General features: G+C 39.4%; 2 protein-coding genes and 1 long non-coding RNA gene across 6 annotated transcripts; 2 read left to right on the top strand and 1 right to left on the bottom strand.

The window, feature by feature from the left end:
• Nucleotides 1-3719: 3719 nt before the first annotated feature.
• LOC118339227 (cell surface A33 antigen-like) lies at nt 3720-8088 on the top strand. The gene is made up of 8 exons (XM_035676797.1): nt 3720-3866; nt 4166-4332; nt 4928-5141; nt 5302-5466; nt 5580-5696; nt 6190-6307; nt 6411-6812; nt 6946-8088. The coding sequence occupies exons 1-8, from the start codon at nt 3785-3787 to the stop codon at nt 7109-7111; spliced, it is 1431 nt and encodes a 476-aa protein (XP_035532690.1). The 5' UTR covers nt 3720-3784; the 3' UTR covers nt 7112-8088.
• Nucleotides 8089-8242: 154 nt separating this feature from the next.
• On the top strand, nt 8243-24965 carry LOC118339522 (immunoglobulin-like domain-containing receptor 2). 4 transcript variants are annotated; one of them, XM_035677207.1, is made up of 10 exons: nt 8244-8552; nt 11875-12204; nt 13071-13190; nt 16399-16455; nt 17289-17435; nt 17551-17712; nt 17963-18076; nt 19580-19778; nt 20209-20875; nt 24663-24965. In XM_035677207.1, exons 1-10 carry the CDS (start codon nt 8513-8515, stop codon nt 24663-24665), a joined length of 1839 nt encoding a protein of 612 aa, XP_035533100.1. In that variant the 5' UTR covers nt 8244-8512; the 3' UTR covers nt 24666-24965. The 4 variants fall into 4 exon arrangements, with proteins under 4 accessions (XP_035533101.1, XP_035533100.1, XP_035533099.1 ...); XM_035677206.1 differs by lacking the exon at nt 24663-24965 and adding an exon at nt 22163-22791; XM_035677208.1 differs by lacking the exons at nt 16399-16455; nt 24663-24965 and adding an exon at nt 22163-22791 and having other exon boundaries at nt 8243-8552.
• Nucleotides 12038-14705, bottom strand: LOC118339526. Its single transcript, XR_004797313.1, has 3 exons — nt 14622-14705; nt 13049-13147; nt 12038-12172 (listed from the first exon to the last, which is right to left on the bottom strand). It is a non-coding gene; the product is annotated as an uncharacterized LOC118339526 (long non-coding RNA).
• Nucleotides 24966-25260: the final 295 nt, after the last annotated feature.

The raw sequence follows: 25260 nt of genomic DNA, 5'->3' as shown, positions 1-25260 counted from the left end.
TCCGTGCTGGACTTGAACCTGCGACCCTGCAGTCCCTACAGACTGAGCTCCTGCAGTGTCTTATGGAGAATGCTGTTGATTGAGCCCTGACACAGTGAGCCTGTGGTCAGGTAAAGACTAATATAGTCAAAAGGGACAAATCTGCCTCTCATTGTGTACAACAACAATAATAATATTTAGAGGGTAAAAAACTAGAAAGTGTCAATATCAGGATCATCTTTATGAGTATTGTAATTATACAGACAAATAATACAATATCATGCAAAAAAACTGACTGGGGTTTTATTTGTGGCTGTAAATCTACACGCAGACAAATGTTGCCCATGTCTGTCTGAACATTTTTATTAGATTTAAATAAGATTTATAGATCAAAGGTTTGAAAATCATATACAAAACTTGCAGTGAATGAAGGTATATTTTATTTTATTTTATGATGGAATATGTAATTTCTGGTACTTTTACTGTATTTATTTTGTATTATTTGTTACTTTATCTATTATTAAGGGTCCATACTCAGCAGTAGTTGCACAGAAACCATCTAATATCTTTACTGTATTTTTACATCCATTTTAATACAATTTATCACATGTGTTGTTGACCTCAAGTTGACCATAGAAAGTAAATTTCACTTCTCTAATATGTAGGGATGTGAAGTGGGGACATATTTCCCTTTATCCCAGCCACTTCCTGCACTGTCCACATTGATCTGCTCTTAATACCACGATAACCCTTTAGATTACATCCTCCATTCACTCAGTGTGCAGATTAATCAAATCATATGAACCTTTGTAAACGACCATGCCACTTGGTTTTTTAGCCGTTTTGTTGCAAACCACAAGCTGATCATTTCACAAAAACTAAAATACTAAAAAAATAGTAAGTAGAGTACATTGAGGTCAGATGAACCTTAAGCCTCAACATCTTCATAAGTTTTGAACACATTTGAAAACAGTTTTAATGCCGCCTTTGAATGATTTGTGTATAAATAATAAATGTTTTATGTAACTTTAAGGATTTGTTCATATGAGTTTTGTTACAGCGTGTTATTATTTAACTGTTTATACACCAGTTATGGATGCTTCATAGGTGAGGTGATAATTGCTAATAAATACAGTAGCAAGTAAAATAAATTATGTAATAAATAATAAAATATATTCTTATGTCTGCTTAAAACTACCTACATTGTAGTGTGTCATTAAGTGTTTATAAATCTGTAAAAAGGAGGGTTAAAGTAAAGTTGTGTACACATCACAGTGAACATCAAGCCTGCATTCATTTTAGTAAATTACAATTATAATGCAAGACAGTATTTTGAAATCAATCTGCCCTTCAGCTGCACTGCCCTACAATGAGAGCGTAACTCAGACTTGTCCTTTAATGTGGTTAATTACACAACTCCTTAGCACTCGATTGCCAGCCGGTTAATGGTCACGTTCACTGCATGCTTTTGGTAATTTGATTGACTCCACTAATGTACTGAAGCAGGTCCTGCATTAGACATGGCTCTGTCTGAAATACTCTTATGATCTTAGTTTAAATTGTGCTCACATGCACATTTTCATAAATACAAGTCATAAACAAAAACAACAACACACTGAAAACATGCTGCCATTGTTGCAGCAGTATTAGTTGGTCTCTGGGTTTATAATGAGAGTGCCACAGTTTACTGTGACATACAGCGTAAATACACAACACGCATAATTAAAACCATTAGTCCATAATAATGCTTGAACTTACTTACTTTCTCCTTTTTTTTTACTGGGATTTACACGTGTACACTGGTATTTATGGCAGGAAAGAGGTTTTGTCTTGTTTTTTAAACTAAAAAGTTATAACGTGTGTAAAAAGTTTTAATCAAAATGTTCTTATTAACTATTAAATAGGCTATAAATTATCCAGGCCATTCAAGTTACTGCAAAAACCATGAATTTCATGCATTAAGCATTTAGTATGACTTTATTATAGACAGATTTTCTCTCAGCTCCCCTGACTGACTTCCTTCAGGGCCCCTCAACAAGTTAATCTGACCATGCAAGTCTTAATTTTCATACCATACAGAACTGGTTGGAAAGAAATCCTGAACCGGCACCTGAACAATAGAAAAAATAGATACAAATATATGAAACCCTACAACTGTAAATTAATTGTGATTACATACAGTAAATTCACTGGTGTGGTTCTTTAATGGACCATGCAAGTGAACTGCTGCCTTTATATTGGTTATAGTAGTGGTGCTCACTTACAGACGATAACTATAACTACTATAGTTTAAGTTATCCCTTAAACTATGATAACAAATAACATCCTGCTGCAGATTTAAATAATAATCAGTGTAATGAAATGTGTAATCATTTCAATATGTTGACAGTGTTCATACTTTATTCAGTGTACTTGAAGAAACATTCCCCTCATTGTTTTACTTTGTATTTATTGAATTAAAGAATTCATCAAAAATGTAATAATGTCATTATATAATAATAATAAATCAGTCACAGAAGCCATTTTTCTGAGTAATTTTTACTTTGTTGATAACACTCTCTCATCCACATCCCAAATGCAGCCACTGGCAGTTTCCTGTCTTATTAGAGCGTCTCATGCTCATATGATTTCAACTCTGATGTGGACGTTTTCATACGGGTCGATGCCTTCTTGCATTGTGCTTTTGTACATGATTACAATGTCCTGATTTGGGGAGGAAAATTATTGTTTTTTATGTTGCTATGAAGTTGCCTATGTAGATGGAATAAAATTACAGATTCGTTGGAGACCGTTATGTGGAATCATAAACAAATATATACAATAATACACACTTATCAATAAGAACATTTTAAATAGGAGGTTGCTGACCCCTGGTCTAGTATCTCTTTTCCCTAACTAGAGATCTTGGTTCTCTCTCACACTACAAATGGTTAAACTAAAGCATTCAGTCAGCCACAGGCTTAACATAAAGTCTATGACAGGCTGAATACTTTACCACAGCTGACTTGTTGGCCCAAGCAGGATTGCATCATTGTCCAGAATCAAGCTTAAATCTGAAACCTTCTGCCAAAGCCGCTGAATGAAACACTGTCTTGTTGCCATGGTCACATTTCTCCTAACAGACTGCAAGGTTTCAAATTCATCATATTTTAAAATAAAAACCTCAGTTAGAGCTCCAGTTTCTCTTCACACCTCTGACCTTTAACCCCTCTGTAACAGCTCAGACCACAGCAAGTTAAAGCAACAGGATCATTATCTGTTCAATTACATTCATCATCTTTTGATTTTTTGAGTTTTATTATTATAGAGTTACATATTAGCAATAATTCTTTTGATGAACACATGCAGTGTTATTGTCAGTGCAACACTGCAGCCTGCAGGTCAAACTGAGAGCAACACCAGATGTGAATACACAGCTCAACATAACTTTCTAAGAAGGTCAAATTTTGACCTTCCTAGAAATGATCTACTGCAATTAACTAATTAAATTAAATTGAATCTAATCTAATCTATCTTTCACGGTATCATGGATCAATTAATAGTCTATGTTTTTCTGTCTTTGTATGTTATATTTTGTTATTATTTAAACCCTTTTTGTTGTAAAGCCCCCTCCATATCATATTCATCTCTCATGGGCAGGTTTAATGAAAGGGAACACAGATCAATGATTGGCCCTCTGGCAACATGTGACCTATAACTGTTGACTTATTACCTGGAAGAGTCAACTTCTCCATAGCTGGGAGTTGACCGCGAAGGTTAGGCGGGCTCTTGCTCTTGGACAGAGAGCATCAATTTCAGATTTTTAATGGTTGGACATTTTAATCCTCTTTCTGCAATGATGACTAAAAAGCAGTTTGGATGGCGAAAGCTATTTCTGATCCTCACAGGTAAGGCTTTATGAGTGTATTCTTTCTGTTTTCTATAAACCACTGCCACACCTTATGGTATTATCACCACTGTTAATCATTAATCCAACTTCTTGCTACTTAACTGGAAGCAGGATTGTGTTTCAGAGGCCTGTAGGTGAAACCATTTATTCCATTTGCTTTAAAAAAAAGCATATTTATTATTATTTAGTAAATAATACATACTGATTTGTCTCTTTCCCCCAAATACCAAACTACAGAAGTAGATGTCTGAGAAACACATTAATTGGCTGTTCTTAATTCCCTTTTTTTTATTTCAGTACTTCCCTGCTGCAGGAGTGTGGAGGTTTCTATTCCACAGAAAAATTATGAGGTTGTAAGCGGAGATGATATTACCATGACCTGTTCCTTCGTCCCAGCCAGAACAGACTACAGCAACCTCGTCCTCACGTGGGAGGCTTACCCTGTTAAACCTGGTGATACAATTGTGAGAGGTTAAACTAGCTGCATGCACAACATGTGGTCAGAACATCTTAACACAGCGTATTGTGGTGAACCACCTAAAGGGGAACTTCACGGATTTTACACATAGATATCGGTTTATAGGGCAGGCTTTGAGACTACATAACTAAAACAGAAATGTAGGACTGGGCATTGTTTTAGTTCTTTGACACGATTTTTTAAATCTCTTGCAAGTCCCCCACCTTTATGGTAGTAGCATACTAAATTACTGTAGTACCCTTTTAATAAACAACATCCCATCAGCAACAAATGCTTACAAGCTATTTATTTACATTTATTTAAGCCTCAAGTTGGTTGATTCAGGTTAATATTGACATTATTATTATTATTATTATTATTATATATTATTATTATAAATTTCATTGAATGAGGCATTCATTATTTCATATTAATGTACTGAGGTTTATTAATTTCTTCAAATATTTAAAAAATTGTTTTGGGGTATTTGGGCATTGATTATACTGTCATTCTGACCATGTTGAATATTGAGAGCTTATTATTATGATATTATATCGAGCAGATATTTAATCTGTAAAATCTGTTTTTCTTTATTTCTTCAGAAATCAGTGGCCACCTACTTTTTAAACAGTGTGGTTAACATTCCGCCTGCTTATGAAGGCAGAGCCTTTATGGAGGTTGACCTTCACCAAAAAGTGAGCACACTCCGCCTAACGAAGGTGACCATGCAGGACAGCCGCAGTTACCAATGCAGTGTTAAGATCCCTGATGATGACGAGGGAACACCAGCTGCCACCACTTCCCTTTTGGTCCTGGGTGAGAATAAACTACTGACAGTTTAATGTATCTGTCTCTTGTGAATACATGTATTTATATGTTGTCTCCATAAAGATGTAAAATCAATAAACATTATTTTACAGCTCTCTTGTAATACATTACTGTAACTTTTTATGTTAAATTCTTTGTTTTCTTGCAGTGCCTCCCTCTCCACCCGTCTGTAGCATTCAGGGAAAAGCAGAGTACTGGGAAAATATCAACCTCACCTGCAAGTCTGAGGAGGGGTCCCCAACACCTGTGCCTGTGTGGAAGAGCTACAGCGTCAATAACATTCCCAGGCAATTTCCAGTGAAGACAACCGAAAGTATGCACTTCAACCACCCTGTGTTACAGGGAGTTATCATCAGCGTTAATGTAAAGGATGGCCCATCATTAACCCCCAGCATTGTTAATTTAATGTGTGTCATTATGTTGCAGAGGATGGAGTTCTGTCTCTCTTCAATATTTCAAGAGAAATGTCTGGGTTCTTCATTTGCACGTCAACAAATCGAGTTGGTTCTGCCAGCTGCAACCTTACCTTAGCTGTGATGCCACGTAAGTGTTTTAACATGATTTACTGATCACCTATTAACATGATTTACCTGCTCGCCTGGTTGTGATGAACCCACAGAGAATCAGTCCTGCTGTTCCCGTCGGATCCTCTACACCAGTGGTTCTCAACCTCTTCATAGGTTTCACACGCTTCACTGTTATGGACACAGTGTTTCAACCACCTCATGCAGCTAACTATAATTAGCTTCCTAGTTACAATAAAAAATACTAGCATAGTTTTCATTTCAGCCTGTGCAATCGGCAGTCATGGACTACAATTCAGAAAACTTATTTTGTCTACTTCTGTGTGAAATCAAGGATCCATTGTTATTGGTAAATCAGTGTAAACGGTATATGTCCCATGCAAGAAAGGACAAAGCTTAAATTTGGAAGTTCAAAGTGATTAATGAAGCTGTGAAACCTGGTTAAAAGAGGACATTAGCCTGGGACTAAGAATAGAGTAAAAAAACGCTCGTCTTTTCTCTTGTCTCCCTAGCCAGCATGATGAACATTGGGTCCACGGCTGGTATAATTGGAGGAGTCCTCGCAGGTCTCGTATTTCTGGGGATTCTCATTTTCTGTTGCTGCCGGAAAAAGGGCAAGGATGCTGAAGGGTATGTATGGTATACCTTTATGTGAACCACCATCAATATGTTAGTGTATTGATTGTTAGTGGCTAAGTGGTGTTGTGGTTCTGTCTTTTGTATATTTTGTTAGTGCCCCTGGAGAAGTGTTTTATGACAGAGATGCTCCTGAAGCTGAAGAGGAGTACTGTGACGACAAGGCAGCCAGCGAGAAACAGCAACCCTACCAGAAAGAGTACACTGACGTTGTTCCTCAGAGTAATTACAGTGTAGGAACAGCTGGACACAAGATTGAGGATGATCAGCACAGTTATAACAGTGGTAAAGAAAGGCATGGTGGCAAGGGCAGTGATATTGACTCTAGACGTTACCAAGACGACCAGCAGGACCACTATCATGGAAGTCGCGATCGCCTTGACGATCAACGTGATCGTTACGGTGGCAGTCGCGACCCGCCTTTGACGGACCAAACCGCGATCGTTACAGGGGGCACGCTTCGCGACCGCCCCTTGACGACGCCAAGAACGAAGATGCCGTCTATCGCGTGCATCCGACCGGCCTCTGACGACCAAGCCGCGACTCGTCTCATGGTGCAGTCGCGACGCCCTTGGACGAGCCAACGGTGGGAATCGTGTACAGGGGGCAGCTCGCGACGCGCCTTGTGACAGGGGCAGTCGCGACCGCCTTGATGACCAACGCGATCATTACGGCGGTAGTCGCGACCGTCTTGACGATCGCCGTGATCTTTACGGTGGAAGCCGGGATCGTCTGGACGACCACGGCAATCACTATCGTAGCAGCCGTGATCGTCTCGATTACATTGACGATCAATAACCCTTGTGTTACTGAATGTTGTTTTAAATCTTTTTCTTATTTGATACAATACTAAATATTTTACTGACATCGTAAAGAGACTCAGGAAAATAGATTTTTACATCCTGACAAATTCTCAAGTAAAAGCAAATAATTAAATGGGTTGTCTCTAATACAAGCCTGTCCCACATACAGGCCTGGTTCTGTCTGCTGAAGCTAAATAAAGTCCACTAGTTGAGAGTTTACTGTAGGAGGCTTATGACTACTGGTTTGTGGGTCTAACTGCCAATGTATAATCTGAGCTAACTGTACTTACAATATTTAACCTGCACAGACGATCCAGTAATTACAGTGATTCTGTTGAATTGAAGGGTACCCAGGTAGTTTAATTAAAATGTATAACAATAGTTTCATCATAAATATAGCAACGTCGTCAGTCTCTTGAACCAGAATATATTAGCCTTCTAAAATTTACAAGTACAAGAAATTTAATTTTGAAATTCTTTTTAGCTTTAATGTTGTTTCTTTGCTTTTTCTTACTTACCATGTGCCTAAATCTATAAATGTTAATAAATGTAATTTGGTCATAAGACACCACCCAATCATTAATTCATTAATACATACATATAATACAGCTCATATATTCAGGCCACCTAGCTACTACAGTAGTTTTGGGTATTGTTAAAAATATGGTGTCACCATATACAATGTGTACATTATCTTTAAGTGTATTTGTGATTAAAAGTAACGAAGTGCATCAGCTGCCTTTAGGCTACATTTACATCTTAAACCTTTCTGTGTGGTTATTGCATTTTGTCCTTTGCATGTGTTTGATTTGGGGGCAGAGAAAGTGCCAGTTTATATTGAGTGGAACTTCTTACTTGAAGTGATCATTTATAACACGTGTGCAGCTTTTTGCTCATGTTTGTATGTGATAAACGATGAATGTAAGCATTTTATTTATATGAAGCTAAATCCAAATCGAGTTCAATAAAGAAATTGGGTCAAATATTGCTGTTTGTGTGAACTAAAATTCCTCAAAACTCACAACCAAGTCTGACCTGGTTTTATCAGGGAGCTGCACCCCCCTCCTCTTCCTCCCTCCTCCTCCTCCACCTTGCAACCGAGCAGACCTCTCAACTCTACCCGGTGTCCGCTGCTGCTCCACCCGCTGCAGACTACTACTATTAGACTTCAGGAGACAAACTACAGAATTAACTCCACTGACTGTGTGTGTGGATGAGAGAGCAGCGGAGGGGCCGTCGGTGGGTCAGTGTTTGGTTGCGGACTCACCTCTGAGTGAAGTGGTACAGTCCCGTTAGTCTCCGTCTGTGAGTCCTGCTGGCAGCAGCAGCAGTTAGCGGACACCGAGAGGCACCAACATGCGGATAAACTGCACTTTACTATAAAACGGACTGTATAATGAACTTTTACCGGCTGGTTATTTTACTGGGAGCATCGGGTGAGTCTTGTTTTCTTCTCTAAAATGTGTTTTATTCACTAAAAATGTGCCATCCGTACGACAACAGCGCAACAGGTTGATCCACATAAAGTAGGCACAGCGCACTCAGACCTATCCGCCTCATGAGACTGAAGGAAAGAGCTGCTCTTTGTTTTATTTCTTATTTGGGTGAATTAAACTGGACGGATGCGCCAGAATAGTGATGTTAATCTCGGTTTTTCATTAATAATAACACATTATGGGGTGTAAGGGACAACCCTGGTAACCCTTCCGTGATTTATAGTATCCAGTATTCAGTAATAGTAGGTACCAAAGGGTTGCACAGTTAATCTAAATAAGTGCAATATCTTAAATCACAGAAGCTGCAATTGTTTGTTAAAGGTAAAATGTTTGATAAAACAGCATTATAAGGAAGTACCGAGACGCCCTGGCTTATAAATCTTGTTCTTCATATTTAAGAATAAATGTTTGTTTGGTACAACCCCCCCAAAAATGTCACATCATGATTTTAATAGTTTTTTTTTAATGTAAATTAAATTTGTAATACAGAAATGATCATTCCCACTAATAGTGAATCATATTGCAATATCGGTCATATTAAAGCAATGTGTTGTTTTTACCATATTGTACAGCTCTTGTATGACATGATAATAATGCTTTGCTGTTACAGGCCTGTATTGTAACTGTACTGTATACCACTACAGTTTACTGTATTAAAGCATAATGGCATATTTTAAAGTATTTTAATGGTACTTTAAAGGTACAATATACCAAGAAATGCAGTGATTAATCAATTAATCTATTAGTCCATTAACATAAAATGAATGTGCAACTATTTTGAGGATCGAAAACATCATTTTATTCATTTTTTAAGCAAAAATGTCAAACAGTCGCTGGTCTCAGGTTCTCAGATGTGAGGATTTGATGTGTTTCTCTGGCATTTGTAATCGTAAACTGAGTAGTTTGGCTGCTGATCAAACAGAACAAGTTATTTAAATACATCACCTTGGGCAGCATCCTATGTAGATGTTTTATAGACAGAAAGATTAATCAAGAATATAATTAGCTGATTAATAAAAAACTAGTAAACATTAGTTGCAGCCTTATACTATACTATCATTTATACCTTTTAAACTACATTAAGTGACTAAAACATGCTCATCAGGTTTTAAGAGGGCTGAAAATGTAACTGTGTTAGTGAGCAAAGCACTCTTGACAAACTTGCTTCACTTCACTTATCACAAACTTTCCTGTAAAATTGAAATGTATCATACATGGAGACTTTATTCAATCTTATCAGTGTGGGGTTTCTTTTTGTTGTTGGGCTAATGAGTCAATGTGAAGGAATGTAAGACGCAGTAAAAGCAGGAAATGTGACAGCTTTGGAGAGGAAAAGCCTGGCTGTGTAGAGGAAACGTGCAGCAGCTGAGCTTTGACCTGGAATACATTTGTGACCACACACCTTTTTTTAAAAGGTGGTGTAATCTTGAAATGAGGCCTTCAGTCTGTGTGCAGGTGGAGGAGGAGACTGTCTGCTGCCTCTCTAACCTGTCCATTAACTTACAGTGAGTCACACCTGGTGTTAACTTCATATAAACAATAGTTAACAGCCACTTTAAGACTTGTTACAATGCATCGAGCAGCTTCTGTGTTCCTCCTCTCACCTCAGACTGACGGCATTCACGGAGTAACGGTTCGGTTTAAATTTCTAGCAGTTAATTGGTCTGTTCACACCCAGCTGGACGAGGCCAGATGCTCTCATTGGTCGGGAGTCCATGACCTCCTCCCCCTCTCGGCTCCTCAAGTGGGACGGAGAGGGAGGAAGGGAGGGAGGTGAGGGGGGGATTCAGCACAGCCCTAACAATGGACTGGTCCATGAAAAAAAGAAACAAAGGGAAGACCGAAGCTCTTTCGTGGGAGGAATTTAGGAGCTCTGTCAGCCCTCCTCTCGTTCTCTTATCCTGTAAAAATAATATGGCTCAATCACCACAGATAAAGTGTAGTTTCTTATCAGGGGAAGACAAAACCTGATGATGCTCGTCTGACTGAACACAGACTCATTAACACGCTGGTGTAAAACTTGAGCTGAAACGGGTAGTCGGCAGAAAAATAATTGGCAACCATTTTGATAAATTAGTTTCAGACAATCAAAACTGTCAACTAACTGTCCAGCTTCTCAAATGGGAGGATTTACTGTTTTATATTGTTGTAAACTGAACATATTTATGATATTTGGACTGTTAGTTGGACAAAACATCTGAAGAAGTCACTTTGGACTTCACTACTTTCCACCATTTCGTAAACTAAACACTGATAACTTTAAATTCACTGAAAAAACCTCAGTTACAGACCTAATGGTGGCCTGGAAATAAGCAGACTTAAGCGTCCATCTTAGATAAATGCTACAAATGGTCCAAGGAGAGGTTGGCTGGTGGACTTGCTTTTGTTTGGATTTCCTGTTCTGGGAAATGTTTAGAGTGAGTTGCCGGCCCCACCTAGACTTAATATGACTAGTAGAAAGCACCCACGAGCGTCTGACTTCTCCATCCCCTTCCTCTGTGATGACAACCCCCTGCCTCTCCACAGGCCTCCCCAGCTCCCCCACACACACACACTGGAATTTAACCTTCATGACCTCAGTGTACTGAGCCAGAGAGGAGCCCCCTCCACACACCTAATCTCTGTTCCTGTCTCTGCTCTTGTTTTTATACTAAATATCTCCCAGGTGTAGTCCTCTGCTCTCGTGAATCATCCTCACAGACAAAGAAGAGACGCAGCTGTTTCTTCTGTGATCAAGATGGCGTCTGCGTCCTTTTCCTGACTTTAAACTGTTTTTTTGTCTCGACTCAGTTTATCAGCTGATTGTTGGTTGGACAGAAAATGCAATGTTAAGATGTCACCTTGGCCTAAAGGAAATTGTAATATCTATTGTTCACTCTAGTCTACACAATTAATTGATAATTAAAATAATTAACATATAAATGGAAGGTGAAAAAATAATTAGCTGCAGCCCTAAACTTTTCGTTTTCCCCTCTAATGGTCATACTGGGAGAGATATTCCTCTTTAGGGTGTGAAAGGAGTGAATAAACTCTCTGTGAAGGTGCCTGGTTTTGATTACTCTGGGTTAAATAGGTGAATTTTGTCAGTGCATGAAGTGTTATTGCACACATTTTTATCTCAGAGGGACATTTGCATTTGCATCTTTGTATAGTCAAATCGCGTGTGCTGGACAAAAAGCTCTTTACATTTGTGTGCATTTTCTCTAAAGAGTCCAATTTTCATTTCACTTACTGTGTATTTTGTGTGTTTTGTCTGTGTCAGTGTGCGTGTGTGATGGCGTGCATGTCACAGTGCGGGAGAAGCAGCGGTTTGCGATGCTCTTCCAGTCCGTGGTCCTCCCATGTCAGTACCAAACGGCCTCCACTCAGAACCCGGTGGTGCAGTGGTGGTACAAGTCCTATTGTCGAGACCGCACACGAGAGTCCTTCAGCCTGCCCGAGAGTCTGGGCGTCCACGCCTCTGAGCTGGGTGCCACGTCCCACCTGGAGTGCTCCGACAGCAGCCGCACAGTTCGGGTTGTGGCCTCGGCGCAGGGAAAATCCATGACGCTGGCTGAGCACTACAAAGGCAGAGACATCGCCATCATAAACAGTAATCTCATCATTTTATATCCTCTATTAAAAACTTTAGGATTAATTAAGGAGTTGCTGCAGCTGTTTGACCACTGCACTGAATCAGAGCTGACTGTGTTTCCTGTTCCCTAAATAAACCTCCGTTGTCTTTGTCTCACAATGGAGCAGAGCACTACACACACACACACGATAACAACCCCCTGCTCTCACTCCTATTCATGTATGACTTCTTGTTAAACCTCCAGCCTTATCAAGACACAACACCTGTCCTCTATCCAAATGTGTCAGCGGCACATAGCACGTCCAACAACGCTGTCATCGTTTAACACAATAACCACTTTGTTTTCATTTTTTATGGTTTTTACATGTAGCCACTATGTATTTAGTTTTTTATTGGCTTAGCAAAAACTGTGCAGATGATAAAGACACAAACAGTAAAAAGCTTAACTATGTCAGTTGCTGTAAAGTGTATGAAGTCTCAATGCGTTAAGTGTCAATGGCACAGAGTACTGATGTTTGTCAAGTACCAAAATGTCTGGTCAGGTTTAAATCTACATTTTGCCAATTTTTAACTATTTAATTTAGGCAAAATTCTTCTAGTTAAGGTGATTGTGTTTTGGTTTTGGTATTGGTACTGAAACTCAAGTACCATATCAGCAGTAGTACTGAAAATATTCAAACAAAATCTATAGTTCTAGTATTCATATATAACTACACAGGTGTCAAATGTGTTCTGCACCCAAAAAAGTGTTTTGTCTGGATTATAATTTATCAAATCTGAGTCATTATGATCAGTTTGTTGTCAAAGCCAATTGATTTGAATTCACAAACACTGACCCGACCTCTGACCTCTCAACTCTTACCTTGTTTCCTGTCTCTGTGCAGAAGCGGACCTGCGTATCGGGGAGCTGCAGTGGGGCGACAGTGGAGTGTACTTCTGCAAAGTCATCATTTCTGATGATCTGGAGGGCAAGAATGAGGCACAGCTGGAGTTACTGGTGCTCGGTATGTCCACAGTTTAATCAAAGTAATGGTGTAAAGACGCTGAGCCTGATCGTGATCTGCTGGGTTGTTTCTTTGTTTGTTTGTTTCATGTTAAGCTCAGTGAAGTTACTTTCTACATGTTGGTAAAGGTTTAAGTCTCTTTGTTGCTCTGCATTCCTGTGTGTATATACGGCAGCTTCCATGGAGACGCTGTTTGCCTCTTTACACACTTTAGTCAGCCACTCACTTTACAGGGTTGGCATGCACTTGGCTGGACTTTACATCTCAACACTGTGTGAGTTTGGAAGGCTTCAAAAACTGTAAAGGACCACATGTTCAGCTGTACAACGGTTCGTGTATTTGTTCACTGGAGAGTATTTGTTGCTGATTAATGATTATACGACTCGGCAGCTAAAAATCTCTGTGCCAAAGGTCAGAGACATGAGATATTGAATATATCTTGTGCCAGGGAGACTTGAAGTAGCACGTCCATTCAGTGAGAGAAATTGTGGAGACCATTGTTGCCGGAGACTAAGCTGTTACCATGGTAACATGCTTTTTTCAGAGGAGACTAGTGCTTGTTAAGGGTTACTGCTGGCGTAGACATGAAGAGAGAGAGAGCCACAGAAAAAGGGGGCAGAACTAACCACAACAATGTGATCTGAAAGTTACCCAACGTGGTTTTCTTCCTTTAGGTTTGAACCAACCTCATGTGCTTGTAGTATTAACGTCTGCTCATTCATACAGCCCTCCTCCACTCAGCACTAATCTGATTATAGGCAGCTCACAGGAGAGAAGAGGGGGGGATTAAACGTGTGAGAATAACAAGACTACGTTGAGTTTTGGTTCTAGCTTTCTTTTAGCTTTACGTTGCTATGAAGTTGAATTAGAAATTGTGTAATTCAGTGCCAAGTTGGCATTTTATAAAGTTTGAGATCTCGTCCGCTTTTAATTTTATATACCAAAAATGAAAGAATATTTTGGTAAATGTGTTTTTTACCGCTTTCTTGCTGAGAATTAGATGACAAGATTGATCATATTTGTCGCTTATACCTGTAGCTGGAAGGCTGGACACAGCAGCACCTGCTACCAGCAGCTCCAAGGGTCACTGATTAACATAAAACATCTTGTTTATTTAAACCATGAATTTTCTGTACATATCCTGCAAAAACACAAATTGATTTGTTGATTTTAAACTTATGATTTTGTACATAGTAAACAGAAACTTATCACAGATTCCAGTCTTAATACAAAGCTGAGCTGACCGTCTGCTGGCTCCAGCTCCATATGTGCCGTACAGATCGGACAGTGGTGTCAATCTTCTCACCTAACTGTCGGCAGGAAAGCCAACAAAATTCCCAAAATGTCAAAATATTCCTTTAAGCAACAAGTCGTGATGTTTCGTCCCCCACCATCTGCCTAATCTCTGTTTTAATTTTTCATTTGGATTACTTTTTCACTCCCGTTGTTCTGCCTTTTTCTTGCACAATCTTCTCATGCACTCCTCCATTCCTCATTCCTGCATCTTTCACTGCCTCCCTCCCTCTCAGGGCTGCGTAGCTCCTCGGCTCTCTCAGGTTACTCAGTGTTACTGAGCTTCATGGTATGTAGATGAGTGTGCCAGGTCATGGAACCGACATTAATTTTTTTTATCAGGTGGGAAGGGTGGCTACAGTGTATTTTCTTCCCTCCATAGTAACAGTCTACTCAGCACACTCTGGATCCTGACTGCCAGTCGGTATTTAGTGCGTCCCTGCAGACAGTGACTGATCTTTACTGTAATTACAGTCCTCACGCTAAGCACACAGTAAAAACAAGAGCACCTGCTGTTGTGTCTCAGTCTCAGCACACCTGTTTGCACTTCCTTTATTTACTGTATTTTACAGTTTTATAGCTGCCTTGAATTTTTGGTTTCTCCTTTTTTTTTGACCTGTTTCTATATGAAGCACAAAAGAGGCACTGTTTCACAACCACACAACTCGTGTGAGAATCGTTGTGTGCCCCAGTTTCCAAACCCCCCTCTTTGTCCTCACTTACTGTCTCTCTTGGCACATTTCAAAGTGTGTGTGTGTGTTTATGCAGTGTGTACATCAGCATGTGCATCCCTTCATTTGTGTGCAGAATTAATGCCACCAGAGAGGCACATGTGTGGTGTGCACCTCATTACAGAAATATAGTACTGCTGGCCTCCTGCTAAAATTAGATTCAAAGTGAAGTGCCTTTTGAACTCTGACTTTCATGACTTCTGTTCATGTTCATAGGTTAGCGTGTTTGAAAACGCTCGTAAGAAACTCTGACATTATGTATTAGTAGCATGAACTCATATAGCGTACAGATACATGGGTGAGTCATTTGATAATGATACTAATGCTACATTCACTATCTGATTTATTGCTCAGATGTGATTGTTTCTGTTTGGCTGTTCACATTATTTTTTGAATGTGGCTCATATCAGATTCCAGTGCGATCAGGTCACAGTCCAGAAGTGACCTGCGTGACGAATGTCAGACTCCGTGTGATTTGTGTTGCTCATGCTGTCATGCTCGCAGCTCTGTGAAGCTGTAATAAGGCACAATTTGTTTGAGCTTAATGCTAACATCAGCATGCTGACATCCTCACAGTGATAATGCTAATATGCTGATGTTTAGCAGGTGTAGTGTTTAAGATGTTCACCGTCTTAGTTCAGTGTGCAGTGTTAAAGGTATTTGGTCATAAAATGGGCGCTAGATTGAAGAATAAGGGATCACCAAAGTAATTACATTCATCATTAAGGGGACATTAATGTTTGTGTCAAATGTCATGGAGTACCATTCAGTAATTGTTGAGACATTTGACAAAAATGTCAACCTCATGGTGGCGCTAGAGGAAAAGTTAGGTGATTACCAAACTCGTGTCTGTACAAACTTTAATGGAAATCAATCCAATAATTGTAGTTAGTAGGATTCAACATGGCTGCTAGTGTGTCTAAAAACGTCGTCATCCGTCCTCATGACGAGAAAGATGAGTAATTAATGCAGGCAGGTACATTTATTTTTACAATTTGAACATTAAAGCTTTGTTACTGCGTGTTTGCTGATTTTGATTGTGTACAACGTTTGTCCCTCCAGTTCCTCAGTTACTGCATGACCGTTAATCATCCACTCTGCTACCAAATTTTCTGATTTGCCTTTTGGCTCTTGCTTCCTGCTTCCTCTGCCGGCCTTCACCTGTGCTCTCCCTCTCTCTGCAGGCAGGACAGGTCAGCAGGACGATCTCCTACCTGAGTTTGATGTGGAGATTATGCCAGGTACGGCACCTCACCTGCACTTTTGTCTCACTGCATGGCGTCTTCTAGCTTCCCTAATGCCTCCTTATGTTTAATTTTCATTGACCAATCAAAACTCTCTTTGACTAACATATATGTTCTTGAGCCTGTGTTAACTCTATACTCTCCTCTGTTGTTTGTCAGAATGAGAAAAGGGTTCTAAAAGAGCGTCTAACCCACCCTGTTATTGAAGCTACATAAAGGAAAAAAATCACAGACTCACAGTTCTTATCCTTCGCCTCTGCCCATGATTTGAATTCCAGAGGGGATATGTGTTGACTAAGCGAGCGGTTTCGAGTGGATTTTGCTTCTCGGCACACCCTGAGGAAGTGTGCTGGTAGGATCTGGATGCTTTAGAGATGTGATGATGGATAAGAGTCATTCAGAATTCCCAAGAGTTTTCCTGAAGATTCCTTCTTCTTCCACTTTTAAGTTATGTTTGTTTAAAAGTTGTCAGATTGCTCAGATTGTTGTTTGCCCGCTGAACTTTTTAGCATTGCATTGTCAGATCTCAGCAACTTGGTTAGTACAATATTTTATTATCACTAGGAATGATGGCAAAACTATAAAATCACAACCCAAGCTGTTAAAGTTCTGAATGATCCTTTAAGTACGGTGTAAAGTGTTTATTATTATTTACATTGGATGCTGTCATGTTGTAAATTGAACCTGTATCTTGAGGGGAGCTGGGACGGAGTATTTTAACTTTGTAGTGAAGACGTCACACCCTAAACTGAATTATACCAGGCCTAACACAAACGGAGATAATAATAATAATGTGTGTTTGTATGTGTGTGTGTGTGTCTATACTCCAGAGTGGGCGTTTGTGGGATCTGTAGTCCTGGGCAGTATCTTGTTCCTGTTATTGATGGGGATCTGCTGGTGCCAGTGTTGTCCTCACTCCTGCTGCTGCTACGTCCGCTGCTGTTGCTGTCCTGACACCTGCTGCTGTCCACGCCACTGTGAGTAACACAAACAATAACATCAATGTAATTTCTATTCCATTCCATTTCTCAGTGTCAACTTGTCAATAATCACTGTATTGAAGGTTTATTGTTTCGATGTTCTCCGGCACAGTATACGAGGCAGGGAAGATGGCAAAGAGCGGACCGCCTGCTCCGGTTCCCATGTATCCCTACTACATTCCTGGTGTACCTACTGTGGTTCCTCTTGCCCCTTCTTCCCATATGGACCCGAAAATCGCTTCTATCCCCTCAGTGGAGAACAACCTGGCTGGAGGTGAGTTTATAAGGTGCTGAGACACTAGAGAGTTCTGTAACAGAACGTCTGAGTTGACTAACATTCATTTCCTCCATCATCCTCAAGTCTGTCTCTAACCTGCAGAGAAGCCGTAGAAATGATAGAAATGCATGTTTGTTGTTTAAATCTTAACATATTTCAATCTGGTTGTTGCATCGGACATTTACGTATATGTGTTTGTCCTTGCATGGTTATGTCCCTGTGTGTGTGTGCGTGTCCACATCCACAGTGCGCAGTGGTTATCGACTGAAAGCCAGTCCAGACCAGGACTCAATGAAAGTTTTGTGCTACATAGAGAAGGAGCTGGCTCAGTTTCCCTCTGCCAAGATGGCTGCACTCCAACGTAAGCCTGCACAGATTAGGCCAGTTTCTGTAATCTGTGTGGCTGTGTGCCCGTGTTTATGCGTTGGTGTCCAAGTGTTTCTCTTTTATGTGCATGCTTTGTGTATAATAACTAGTGGTAGTTTCCATCTAATCCCTACATTCATTTCATAACATCTAACTGTACTTACTGAAAAAGATGTTTCTCTTGTTCAAAAAAGAAGGTACATTTGTAAGGTCCCATCTTTAATCAGTAATATACCAGAGTCCATTATTGGAAGATCAATAATCTGGAAGACCAATTGAGATGTAACTGTGTGGTTGTTTTATAATCAAGCATATAAAAAATCTGGGAAATCAAAAATTGACACAAATCAGAAAAAAAAAGTTCAGATCTTTAATTTGCAACAATATATACCCAAAGATATCATCTCATTGTACTCTTATTGCCCACCCCTAGTTGAAGTTGAAGTTGAAGTGTAGTAATTATTGTGATTATGCCACGGTCACTTATAAAAAACAAAGCTTTTAAAGTTTGTTAGAAGTCAGTTTAACTAGGTTTCTTTCACCAGTGCGAGTGAATTGCAGTTGTGGTTACCTGCAGTTTAAAGTGTACTGATTTAGAGCAGTGCTTGCTGTGTGTCAGTTCATCAGAATGAGTCTTTGTCTTGTAAACATTTAAAGGATAAAGCTGATGGGGATATTTGCTCATGTCAACAAATTCCATGAATACATTAGTTCACCTCTCAATACTTTCTTCCCTTTTGTGTCTGTGGCTCTCTTCCAGAAGCCCATTGGTTCCTTCTGAAGATCTTAAAACACAAAAGGTCTCAAATGTACTTTCACAAACAAAGTGTCATCTCAGAAATGTTCTGATACAGCTGGGAACTGTAGTTTTAAGTAAAGGAAGGAATAAAGGAAGTTTTTCCTTGTCGCTGTCACCAAGTGTGTGCTCATGGTGGGAACTGTTGGGTCTCTGTAAATCATTTTATAAGTACGATCTATTTGAAAAGTGTCCTGAGATAACTTATGTTATGATTTGGCACCATACAATTTATTTAATTAAACCAATGGTCAATGGAAGTCTATAGCACAGAGGAATAACCATATTTTAGGCTAAAACATACAGTGTTTTAGTAATTGTGTTGTTAGTAGGATCAATGTATTGTTTCATAGTATTTGTTGACTAAGTGAATAAGGGAAAAAAAGAATATCTCCAGGCTTATCCTTTAAATTGGTAGTTTTAGGTGGCACAGGACACACTTCCCTCAGTAACGTACCGTGAGCTATAATCAGTTCTCATGATTATATAGGCGTAGTCACCTCAAACCAGCAAGTATGTGATGTACAGTGTGCACCATGTTCTTATCCCAACACAAAGGCTATGTAGTATTTCCAGCAGACCACGTCTTACTCTGTTGTAATCTAGTGGGCAATTACAGGAAACTTACCTGAAAATGTATTTTAAATGAATTTTATGATGCAAACAGAAAACGTGACTTTACTGATGTGTCTCACCCAACAGCCAGTAGCCTATCAGAGCTGAGCTCTCTTCATGATGGAGGGAATACAGACTTTAGACACACCTATCAGACGGTCCAGATGAAGGCGCTCCCGCCCATCGTAGACCTTGACGACCAGTCAGTGCTGAGAGCTCCGCCCACACACACTCGAAGGCTCAGGCGGGACAGATGCAATCACTCAGACGATGAGCTGGACAGAAGGTATAATTACTGTTATTTAGTGAATGTGTTAAAAGGGTGAAGGTCCCATGAAGTGATATTATTAGTTCTTTAATGTGGCCTGTCAGAGAGGAGAGGATTGTTTCTAATAACTTTATTGGTATCCCTGACTCTTGCATCATGACATCACCACTGACATCACTGTTTCCCAGGAGGTTTAAGTGCCCTTTACATGGGATCTTTAATTCCCCCCAGAACATTCAGCACACACTGGTCTGGAAATCCCATCGTTACTCTCTGTTCCAGAGTTCAAGATGTTCCCAAAAATGTTTCATGTTTGATTTTATGTTCTGTGATATTCTGCGTTTGTGTTGTGTTTTAGTTTTCAAGCTTATTTTTGTGTGAATAAGTAGAGCAGATTATTACTACATGTCACTGTGTGTGCTGAGCTGTGTGCTCTTCCTCGCTGTAGGTGGAACTGCAGCTCAGAGCACCTGCAGAGGAAGACGTTGAGCAAAAGAGGGCGCACCGGCTCCCTGGACGAGCTGGAAGACTTTGCCCAGTCCTGCGGCTCCCGTGGTCGTCGGGCTGAGCCTCCGGACCGGGTCTACGAGCGGGATTACAGCCCTCCCAGGCGTTTCTACAGAGATGAAGATGACAGATGGGGCCGCCGCAGCCCCTCACCCTTACCACAGAAGAGAAGGGACACGTGGGACAGTGATCGGCCCTCGCGGCCGCCCCAGAGCAAAGCATACGATGACGCCTTTCTCACTAGTGTGCTGGAGAACAAGGCGAGGGGGCGGGGAGGGGACAGAGGTGCTGGTAGACCGGACGAGGACAGTGACACGCCCTCTAAAGGCAGCTCCAGAGGAAAGGGCAGCAATAGTTACTACAGCCGGTCGCCTAGCAACCGTCCAGAAGAGGAGGACCCTTTGCCTCCGTACTCTGAGTGGGAGGCTGAGCGCTACCGGAGGGCTGACCCAACTGCAGACCGGTACCGGACTGTGGAGCCTCCCAGATCAGAGCGATACAGGACCACTGAACCAGCCACGAGGCCCTTCTGTTACACCCGCCCCCAGCAGGGGATGTCCCACACAATGCAGGGGGGCAGAGAGGAGAGAGATAGGAGCCGAAACCTGGTGAGTTACTTGTAGCAGGAACTTGGACTTCCTTCCTCTTCAGCTCTTCAGGAAAGAGCCTCTAAATCCTGTAAAGAGTTACAGGAAGTCTATGTTCTATATTCTGTTTCTTATTGTCAACAAATCCCATGAAAGATCCAAAACTGATGATAATGAAGTCTGATGAAGCTTATTCCTCTGTCCTATAAAACTTCATTATGGTCCACAAACTATTAAACACACATCAGTGAGTCACACTGCTGCACTAGCAGACAAGAGTGTGATTGTTCTCCACAAACTGCATCAGCATAGGGGTCTCCCATTAGTTAGTTTCAAGTTTAATTCAGTTCACACAAATAGACACCAAAACCGGGTAATGACAGAGAGACAGACTTCTTTTTTTTATTAATCTTTATATATGTATAGTTTACACTTACTTTGCAGCTGTTTCCCATGCCAGTAAAGCTTTTTTGAATTGAACTGAATTGAACTGACAGAGGATAGGAAGGGCTGAGAGAGAAAATGGGTGAGCTTAAAAACTTAAACTTAACTAAAAACTAAACTTAACTTGATCTGTATTTCATTGTGTTCACTTACCAAAAACGAACTCTCAGGATACACTGGTTACCTTGTTAAGTGATGACTTGCTGTATTTTAAAGTCAGTATATTGTTGTTGTTGTTACTGTTTGGGACATTACATGACCAAAAAAAAAGACTTACCTTTGTTGAATATCACCCCTTCTTCATCCATCAGATTAGTGTCAGAATAATAAAGCAAATGCCCCAAAAATGACAAAAAAACCCTGCAAACTAAATATTTGTGACATGTTTTTAAAGCTGTACGTCTTCAGTAGGAACAAGTAAGAAAGTATTATTGATATAGGTTATTGGTTTTGAGATTTTCATGGGATTTGTTCTAATAATAATAAGAATAATACAGAATAACATTGTACTTATACATCTTAAAATGTTTTACAGTATTATGTACATAATATCTCTCGTGCATACAAGATTTATGGTCTTAACACTGAATCATTATAATTTAGTTTTTTTTATCTAGGCTACATTTACAAAGAGTAAAAGCTATTACAAATTACATATATGATTTAACTCAAATATGTACTGTATAACCTGGCCACGCTTGCAACCATTACAGTGTTACAAATGCTTATTAACTGGCTCACCAAATGTGGAATCAGTATCACATTCACTACTCATTACTACTAACACACAGAGGCTGGACTAACCTCGCATGAGCATGAACACAAAGTCTCTAACATGTGGCTGTTGGTGTATTTCTTTAACAGAGCACTGCACTGAGCAGGGACTCTCTCATAGTGTGACAAGGTTTCCCAGCCCCGACCCGCCAATCCGTTCATTTAACCCGTCCTGTTGCTACGCAGGAGAGGCTAACTGTTCTGCCACCAGCCGCACGAAGTCTGACTCATCTCACTGAAAATAACTGCACCTGCAAAAACAGCTAGTGGATGGAAGAGAAATGAATGTGCGCGGAGCATTATGTGCAGTTGTTTACGTTAGCACAGGACGTTTTTCCTCATGTGCATGAATTATGCCTGGGTTATTTATGCATGTGTAGTTTACAGATGTTACGTATGAGGTGTGCGCATCAGTTTTATTTGTTAAGTTTGATGAGTTGAGTGACTGGATGGAATTAAACCAGTGCCAAGATGTTTTTTTATTATTATTATTATTATTATCTGCCAATTTCAAAAAGGTCTTGTGACACTAAGCAGGACGCCACTGTCTTATATTTTCCTTCAGACTTTATACTTCTCACTCAGTACACTGCGACTCAGGTTCACTTTGTATTTGTGTGTTTGTCTGTTGTTGATATTGTACTGTAAGTACTGTACCTTGAATTTGTTGTAATTGCACTGCTTGAATACTTTTTAAATAAAGAAAACTCTTAAGTCTTCGCTGTCCTATATTAATGTATTTTCATCATCTGGAGGAATACATATAGTTAGGACTTCAGTTTGTGTTTTTATTAGCTATTAATCTGGCGAGTATTGTCTCAACCAATCAATTCATCATTTGGTCTGTAAATGTGAGAAAATAGTGAGAATTAGCCATTTTCAAACGTCCAACCAACAGTTTAAACCGAAAGGTATTCAGTTCACATAAAACAAAGAAAAGCAGCAAAACATCACAAATGAGAAGCTGAAAATAGAAAATGTTTATTATTATTATTAATAATAATAATATAATAAATAATATGGATATATGGAGGAGGAAATAAGACACATGACATTTATACAGAAGCAGTTTATCATTACCGTCTGCACAAACGTAATAAAAACATCTGTATTAATCATGTTGCTGAACAGACTTCTGTGTCTCAGTACTTTATTTAAGGGGATCAAATATTATTTTAGAACATGTCAAAGTAAGTTTCCAGCACATTACTCACCCACAAACAGCATTATGCACATCTCAATATTACTGCAGGTGCTTTGGAAAAAAAATTCTCCACACACTGAATATAAGGTCTAATAAAATATTTAGTGCAGCTTTGATGTTCTGACGTTCTTCATCAGGTAATATTCAGCGTGTGACCAAGGAGGTTTATATAGAGACGTTTCCTGATTTCAAGTGTGCCAAATAAAATAACACTTACTGACACTCACATCTCAGTCGATGTTTCTTCATACTTCCACTCAGTAAATGATTAATATCACAATATTCTGAGGATATGTTTGAAATATGTGACTGCACCCTTTTAAGATGTAACTAATTTTGGAGTTTTGTGATGTGTTCGTCATCGAAACACCATAAATAATTTGATAAGTAGATGTAATTGTGTAATTTATGTTAAGTCCTTAGAGTCAGTATATCATCTTATTCTTTTGGGAGGATAAAGTTTTATTTCAGTGTGATTTTGAACTAAGCACATGACACAAACTGGTCCTTGTGATTGCATTTATTTAGCTTTTTTATTGTTTTGAAATGGTTCATTTTGCTATAAAATATCTTTTGTCAGTCACAAAATCTGATGTTTAAGTTGTCATTGTGTTTAACAATATGTGTGATAAAGTATGCGTACCTTGGATGAAGCCTGTGTTTTTTATCGTAGCTTATCAAATTCACACAACTAAATAAACACTAGAGCTTTATTGACAATGTAAATCAGCACACTTTATCATATAAAGCAAGTGTGCACCTTTAAAATGTTTACATAAAGTATTTTACTGTGTGAATGGAACATCATAACCTCAATATATTTAGAGAAGAATTAAATGTTTCTACATATTTTGTGTCTCTTTAGTTGTTTTGCATCCCTTTGCCATCATTTTGCAAGTCTTTGTAGTTGTTTTGTGTGTTTTTTTGTTGTTTTCTGTTTCTTTATAGTTGTTTTGTGTGTTTTTGTAGTTTTGTTTCTTTGTAGTTGTTTTGTGTCTTTTTGTAGTTGTTTTGTGTTTCTCTTACCACTCTTGCCCCACCCCTGCACGTTACGGCTGTTTATTTAGAGCAAAATGAGACTAAAATGTTGATAGAAACAAAACATTTGGTAACATTTTATAACACCGCCCACAAATTGCAGAGTTAATATTTTGTACTCAGTCGATATAAAGACAGAGAAAATGAAAGGTACTGTGTGTCCTCTCCAGATACTGACAAGGAAGGAATTTAAAAACTGGCATGTTATGAGGTTTAGAGTGAAACCAGACAGATGCGATGGCAAAGCTTTCCATCTATGCAGCATTTTTCACTAGATTTCAAGTACACTTCAGTGAGCTGAGAGCAGCACTTGAGTTCAGCTCATGCGGGCTTGTTTTGTGTCAACAGTAAAGCCCGCTGGGGTCCACGTCCTGGATAAGAGATGCAAACATCATCGCACAAAGAGCTCCGACACTCCTCCAACATGACTCATCCTCAGAGTGAACTTTAGAATCGGGTTGTTTGCCATAAACGAATAAATGAAATCCATCGACGAGCTAACCAGCGTCTACTTCAGGCCATCTATTCACATTATGCTGTTTCTTTTCACACTACTGTGGACTTAATGGACTGGATGTTATCATTTACATAAATAATGTATTCATTTGTCATGCAAACAGCATTCAAATGGAAAGAACGTGTACTAGTTTATAAATAAGTTATTTGCTAATAAAGAGTCTAAAGAAATGGAGTGCTTTCTATGGATCCTGGGAAGGATATAAAATTATGAAATTATCAAATGTCCTGAAATTTGTATGTTCAACATATTTAACTGTACCCTCAGATTAACTAATTCATTCTCTCATAATAACTCAGAGTTTAGACATAAGATATCTTTGTCTCACTTTCTGTTTGATTATACAGTTACCAATACACAGTATATGTCTTGGGCTATATGTGTGTGTGTGTGTGTGTGTGTGTACATACACATATAGGCCATATATAT

Source organism: Morone saxatilis, unplaced genomic scaffold (assembly GCF_004916995.1).
Source record: "Morone saxatilis isolate NCDOM2014 unplaced genomic scaffold, NCSU_SB_2.0 Contig5, whole genome shotgun sequence".
NCBI classification, from domain to species: domain Eukaryota; kingdom Metazoa; phylum Chordata; class Actinopteri; family Moronidae; genus Morone; species Morone saxatilis.
Note: the sequence above shows the minus strand (reverse complement) of the source record. Positions and strands in the feature narration are given on the sequence as shown.

Coding starts and splice junctions, on each gene's coding strand:
- LOC118339227 (XM_035676797.1), top strand. CDS start 3,785: ATGGTTGGACATTTTAATCCTCTTTCTGCAATGATGACTAAAAAGCAG. Junction 3,867..4,165: donor GCTATTTCTGATCCTCACAG/GTAAGGCTTTAT, acceptor TTTTTATTTCAG/TACTTCCCTGCTGCAGGAGT. Junction 4,333..4,927: donor TTAAACCTGGTGATACAATT/GTGAGAGGTTAA, acceptor TTATTTCTTCAG/AAATCAGTGGCCACCTACTT.
- LOC118339522 (XM_035677206.1), top strand. CDS start 8,513: ATGAACTTTTACCGGCTGGTTATTTTACTGGGAGCATCGG. Junction 8,553..11,874: donor TATTTTACTGGGAGCATCGG/GTGAGTCTTGTT, acceptor TGTCTGTGTCAG/TGTGCGTGTGTGATGGCGTG. Junction 19,779..20,208: donor GACGATGAGCTGGACAGAAG/GTATAATTACTG, acceptor TCCTCGCTGTAG/GTGGAACTGCAGCTCAGAGC.